Source organism: Sinocyclocheilus grahami, unplaced genomic scaffold (assembly GCF_001515645.1).
Source record: "Sinocyclocheilus grahami isolate Dianchi unplaced genomic scaffold, SAMN03320097.WGS_v1.1 scaffold1711.1, whole genome shotgun sequence".
NCBI lineage: Eukaryota > Metazoa > Chordata > Actinopteri > Cypriniformes > Cyprinidae > Sinocyclocheilus > Sinocyclocheilus grahami.
The window spans coordinates 47,346-53,345 of NW_015506890.1; the positions used below are offsets into that span (position 1 = coordinate 47,346).

Sequence of the window (6,000 nt, forward strand, 5' to 3'; positions counted from 1 at the left end):
ATAAAGATATGTACAAAGATAACCTCAAAACATCATTTACAGTTGCACAAATACATTTGTATAAAATGTATATTGTAAAAATATATACACTGTGCAAAATATGAGGCATACAATCTACATCGCACTTCAAAGGGTCAGTAAGATTTGATATATTTCTCTTCTTTTCCTCTTCATAACAGAGCAGTTACTCTGATGGACATATTGAAAAAAGGTACACAAACCCTAATAATCTTTACAGGTTCATTTAAGGTCTTATGATAGGATTTTGCTCGACCGCGGGCCTTTTTTCACACTAAAACAAATACACGTAGAGCCATAAAATATGTGAAAAATATATGTGAGAACTGCATAAATGCAGTAAAATGGTACGTTTACAAAATTAAAAGCTTTGGGTCTCTGATAGAGACAGAACTATGGTATCCCTTTAGAAATTACATTTCTAAATATAGAAATAAATTTTCATTTTGACAACGTGTTTGGATAAGGAATTGATTGTCAACGAGTTCAGTCCAAGGTCAAGTAAGTGCACTATTTGGCATGCATGGCATATTTTCACAGCGTGTCTAAAGAGAGATCTGCTATTGCATCTGCCAAACACTGAAGGAAAACATTTCATAATTATCCATCTGAAGGGAGTGGTGATAAGAAATCATTCAGCCGTCTGTTTCAAACTGTGCCAGCAGATGACGCTACATTGTCACATTTTATAGAAAAAAAAAACTAAAACCAAAAACGAATAAGTGAAGTGACACGTGGCCAAGTATGGTGACCCATACTAGGAATTAGTGCTCTGCATTTAACCCATCCAAAGTGCACACACACACCGTAAACACACACCTGGAGCAGTGGGCAGCCATATTTATGCTGTGGCGCCCGGGGAGCAGTTGGGGATTCGGTGCCTTGCTCAAGGGCACCTCAGTCGTGGTATTGAAGGTGGGAGAGAGCGCTGTACATTCACTGCCCCTACCTACAATCCCTGCCGGTATGAGACTCGAACCCGCAACCTTTGGGTTACGAGTCCGACTCTCTAACCATTAGGCCACAACTTCCCCAAAAAATAAGTCCACGAGCCGGGACTCGAACTCGGGACGCCCGAAGCGCAAAGGCGCTATATGTGGGCAATTGATTTTTACAAATAACTGAGAAGGTGAGGTTTAGGTACATTAACAAAGGCAAATTACCTGCCAGCTACCTGCATTTCAGTGGTTATGAAGAAAGAAGCTCAGACTCTGTGAAATACAGTGAATTTCAGTTCATCTACGTCCAAAAAACACATATGTACTGCAGTAAAGAGCCTGACCAATCAAAATGCAGCTGCTCTCTTTTGTCATTCTGATCTGAATATGAAAATTTCACAGGTCCTGTTTAGCCTTGTTTCCCTGGTCAAGACACGCAACACTGTCAGTTCAGACTGTAAGAGCTGAACCCTGTCCACTCTATCTACTCTTTTGATAGGGATAATAATGGCCCCTAGTCAGGCGTTTGTGTGCCTCTCTCCCTCCCTCTCTTTGGCCTCATGCTGGGTTTGGTAAACAACCTCACTCTGACCTTTCCCAGTCTATGCACTGGATGATTTCGAATGTTTAGAAATTGAATGTTATTATTTAGCTGCCACAATTTCGAGTACCCTAACACAACAGTTAACAGCTCATTGACCATGGCAGTTGAATGTAAGTGAGCCAATAAACAGGTTCCTAGTTAAAAGGATAGTTAACCCCAAAATTATAAGTCATTATGTTTTTTTCCAAACTCAAATGGCTTTTTTTCTTCAACAACACAAAAGAAGATATTTTATAGAACGTTTCAGCTGATTTTTGTTAATACCATCAAGTTAATGGGGTCCAAAACTTTCAAGCTTCAATACGGACATAAAGGTAGCATGAAATGAATCCATATGAATCATTTTGTATGATATGCAGTTTTTAAGCCTTTATGTTGATTGGGTACATGACATACAGTGGGGTCTGACATTTAAAGTTGTGATTAAATGCAAGTCTTTTGTGTTGTGACATGTCTGAGTGAAACATGTTACTGAAAAAGAATCAGAAATATATATATAAAAAAAAATTCTTGAAGCCAAATTTAACTTAGTCTCTGTATGCACTGCTTAATGTTTTGAGAGTTAATAAAGACTTTGAGTAAATAAAGTTTGATCTGTTTAACATAGAAACTAATTGTGCTGCTTCTGAAAGCTTTGAATATACCAGTCAAGTCATATGGATTAATTTTATGCTACCTTTATGTCCTTTTTGGAGTTTGAAAGTTTTGGATCCCAATGGAAAAAACAGCTGAACGAGATTCAAAACATTTTCTTTCGAGTTCAGAAAGAAAGAAAGATACGAGCTTGGAATGAGAACAATACTTTTTTGAACTTACTATCCCTTTAACTCTAAAACTACAGAGTTTCTGGACAACGCAAACAGCAAAGGCACTATGATTGTACTTGTAATCCTTGCTTTCCCCAAAATATATGATACATTTAAAATATGTTCCGTCTTAGGTAAGAAATTATACTTATCAGAATCTAAAAAAACAACAACATTCTAACATTCTCTATAACATAGGCCAGCAGTTTCAAAGACTGCTTCAAAATATGAAAAGCAGAAGCTCACTGCCTAAATATACAGGTGAAAAAAAGTGTCTCTACATTCTTCTTCTGCTTTGAAATAGGTGTTGGTGACAATAACGGCACACAAACCTGCACGTATAGGTGCAACTGAGAAAAGCTGATGCTACACTATCAGTGGTTTGCACACAGATCCGCAAATCTTTTCAGAACGTCTCCAATCTCCATCCCTTTGTGAGCTCAGTCCCAGTGTAACTGTAAATCAGTGGAGTCCAAGAAATCAGATGAAAAGACTGCAGTCGGTGAGGAGATACCAGCAGGACCTGGAATCGTAAGGTCCAACCACTCCATGTTGTCGAGGCCTGCGTCTTGCAGAGGGAGGGCAGAAGGCGGCGTGTCGGTGAAGGTCAGATCTGAAGTGTCCATTGGGGAGTGGGACCGCTCCAGCAGCTGGTTTTTAAGCTCCTCCATCAGTCTCAGGGTCCGTGGCTCAGCGTCCTCCAGCAGGGCCTCCAACTGGTTATCGGAGGCCAGGGCTACCATGTTGGGTGGAGGCACTTGGGTTTGGTTGGGCGTGCGGGCAACGTGTATCTGCGGTGGAGGACGAGACAGCACTGTGTTGATCGGCAAGGTGGTGATGTTTGCTGTCACTGGAAGTAGTTTGTCCAGAGAAGGATCCTGCCTGGATAGAGGGGATATTTCTGGGAAAGCACAGAAAACAGTTTAGTTATAGAAACCTATTGTAGCTGAAATTCAAGAGCGGTTTTGTCTTTTCTCACCTCCACTCTCGATCAAAACGTCAAACAAATCGTCCATGTGCTGACTGGTAGCAGTAGGAACCTTTATGGAAGAATACAAGGTATTAAGACAACAGAAAGTGTTCAAAATAGATTACCAAGTGTGCAATGTTAGTACTGTGCCCTTCAAATGGAATTCTGAGCACATGAATGACAGAGGGAAGTCATATTTCCGAGTGGGAAAGTCTGTTAACCTAAACCCCAGAGCATTCTTCAGTTTTTATGCATATGCCAGGGTATGCGTACAGTATACATGACATACATTTCATCATCAGCATATTTTCTAATGGCGTATTCTTGCACTAATTCATCTGTCCACAAAGTGGCACCACTATTGATTCATATTTGAAAAAGAAACGGAAGAGACAGAACATTACAACAAACTACTAGAGACGGTAACAACAAAAGACACCGGCATTGATGAGCGGGTTAAGAAATACCCGCAACTAGTTTATATGAGTTCGAAGATATTTATTATCAGATATAACGTCTGGAGAGAAATGTCGCAGACATTGTACAAAGATGAAACTTTCAGTTTTTGGTGCATACTTTGAAAGGTTATGTGTTTGGCTGTCAAAACTGAAGTATACTTTGGGCCTAACTTTAAATTACCTGCATTGTGGCTTGCAGACCTCTGGTCTGTTTGACAGCCTCCTCGTAACGGGGTGGGTCTTTGCTCTTTGGGCTGCGGTGATTGGGGAACTTTGATGGCTGAAGGATATAGTTGAGCTGACAGGGCGAGGGAGGCTGAACAAAACATATAACTTTCAAACTGTGTAATAGGGGTTACAAGGCAGAGCTCTAGAGTACTAGGCAAATATACAATAGAATATACATAAAGAGAATACAAGAGTATATAAGGATCTTGGCCTAAAACATAAATATATGCATTACACAGATTTAAATGCTTGTGCAAACTTGCCACAATGTTAAAGTGTTCTGTTCTGATTTTATGATAGTTAGCTAGCAAGTTGAGTTGAAGAAGCTGAAGAAGACGGTTTACTCTCCCACTGTGTAGATAGTTTAATACCCAATATAGCGCCCCTTATGGCAAAATTGAGAAAGCATGTTGTGCTTGTTTTGCATTATGAGTTCTAAACCATTTTTAAGTGCATCAGCACTTGAAACGTAGCTTGTGCTAGCTAGGAGAATTTGTGTTTGTGTGCTTGCATATGCTGAGTATGTTTCAGGACATAACAGAGTGGTCAGTTTGTCTTACTTTGTTAGTAGGTCCATTTGTGTGTCTGGGCGAGTTGTTGAGGAAGCACTGGGGCATTTCTGCCATGGGCTGGCTCTGGTTCTGTCTGTACTCAAACCCAGAAGATAAGCTTCCACACAGGGGTAAAGCCTGTAAACACATGCAGCAGGAGGCAGTTTTAAGCCCAGTGCACTGAGTGAGTAAGAACAGCTGTGTATATCAGTGTGTAAACAGAGGCCTCTTGTTCTCGAACCAACTCTCTGTCTTAGTGATAAGTGCTCTTTCTGATTTTCTCTGTACTCTCTACTTCTGTCACCTATTTAGTCAGGTCTGCGTTTGATGTAGTTGAGAGGATAATGTATCACCTGAACTCAACTGGTATTGCCAGGGCAACAACAGAGATAAGCACAGAACATGTTGCAGGCCTCAGAAAGGCGTTCCATTTCAACCTACGTGCCAAATCAGAGAGAAATGCGTCTGGGCCTTGTCATTACAATAGTGAGCTGAACTGGATTAATGAAGTGCAGGAACATTGAAAGCAAGAGGAAAGGTTAAGTATACATGCATAACAAAACAACTCAGATCACATGGTGTATCCCTTTCTAACTGTTTTATTAATGTTACTATTTTACTGCAAATATCATATCATTATTTGTGGTGTCTTTTCAATTAGAATTGTGCATAATGGATATCATAATTACCTTGTATGTCTAAAGTAGCTCATATAGTTCATATATTGCCCTGTGTCTGAGCTGAAAAGATGCGCTTGAACATGCCACAAAGACTATTGCCAATGGTCAACCAGCACATATGTTCTTAACCTGTTTGAGAGGAAATTGCTCTCCATACCAGTAGATGGCAGCAATCTGTATTAGTCGTTCCAAAAGGGAAACCACAAGAGCTAGGGTTGTGAATATACAAACCGTATACAAAGCCTCCTGTTTGCTTGTTTTCATCACTTCTGTTTTTTTTCTTGTTTGCTAATGCGCGATTTTAAATGACGTCAGATCGCTGCTCTTCTCACATTGCACGACTGTTTGGGGTACCATATAGTTGCTGTTGTGTGCACACTACATGATGGATTAGGCAATACTAATTTTCAATAGGAAGAGTAGTAGACAACTCTGGTTGTGAAATGTAGTTCTGTCATGACAACTCTCGGAGGGATTGGCATGGTAATGTACATGATAATGCAAATGTATTTGGTCTTGGCGGAATAGATCTGCTACGCTGCTGCTGCTGCAGAGCAAGTACCGAGACTTGCTACTGCCAAAACATCCACAACATGCTGCTGTGAGCATGTAAGAAATATTGCTGCTGCAGATATAACATACATGAAATAACCCCCATATAGCATACATGAATCACCTCATGTATGTAGCATATCTATACAGGTGGAGCTGGGGAAGGTGGAGGGTTTCTGAAGCAAGCTGCAACTG

At 40.4% G+C, this 6,000-nt stretch overlaps 1 protein-coding gene across 5 annotated transcripts in view; it reads right to left on the minus strand.

Annotated features, from left to right (window-relative positions):
- Window positions 1-1,126: 1,126 nt before the first annotated feature.
- Window positions 1,127-6,000, minus strand: part of LOC107572174 (MKL/myocardin-like protein 2) — a 38,011-nt gene continuing 33,137 nt past the window's right edge. For all 5 annotated transcript variants that reach the window (XM_016258586.1, XM_016258583.1, XM_016258584.1 and 2 more), the window contains 4 exons: window positions 4,583-4,711; window positions 3,976-4,110; window positions 3,346-3,406; window positions 1,127-3,267 (listed from right to left, as the gene is read on the minus strand). In XM_016258586.1, coding sequence (XP_016114072.1) covers window positions 2,807-3,267; window positions 3,346-3,406; window positions 3,976-4,110; window positions 4,583-4,711 — 786 coding nt within the window. In that variant the 3' untranslated portion in view covers window positions 1,127-2,806. The remainder of the gene's footprint in view (window positions 3,268-3,345; window positions 3,407-3,975; window positions 4,111-4,582; window positions 4,712-6,000) is intronic.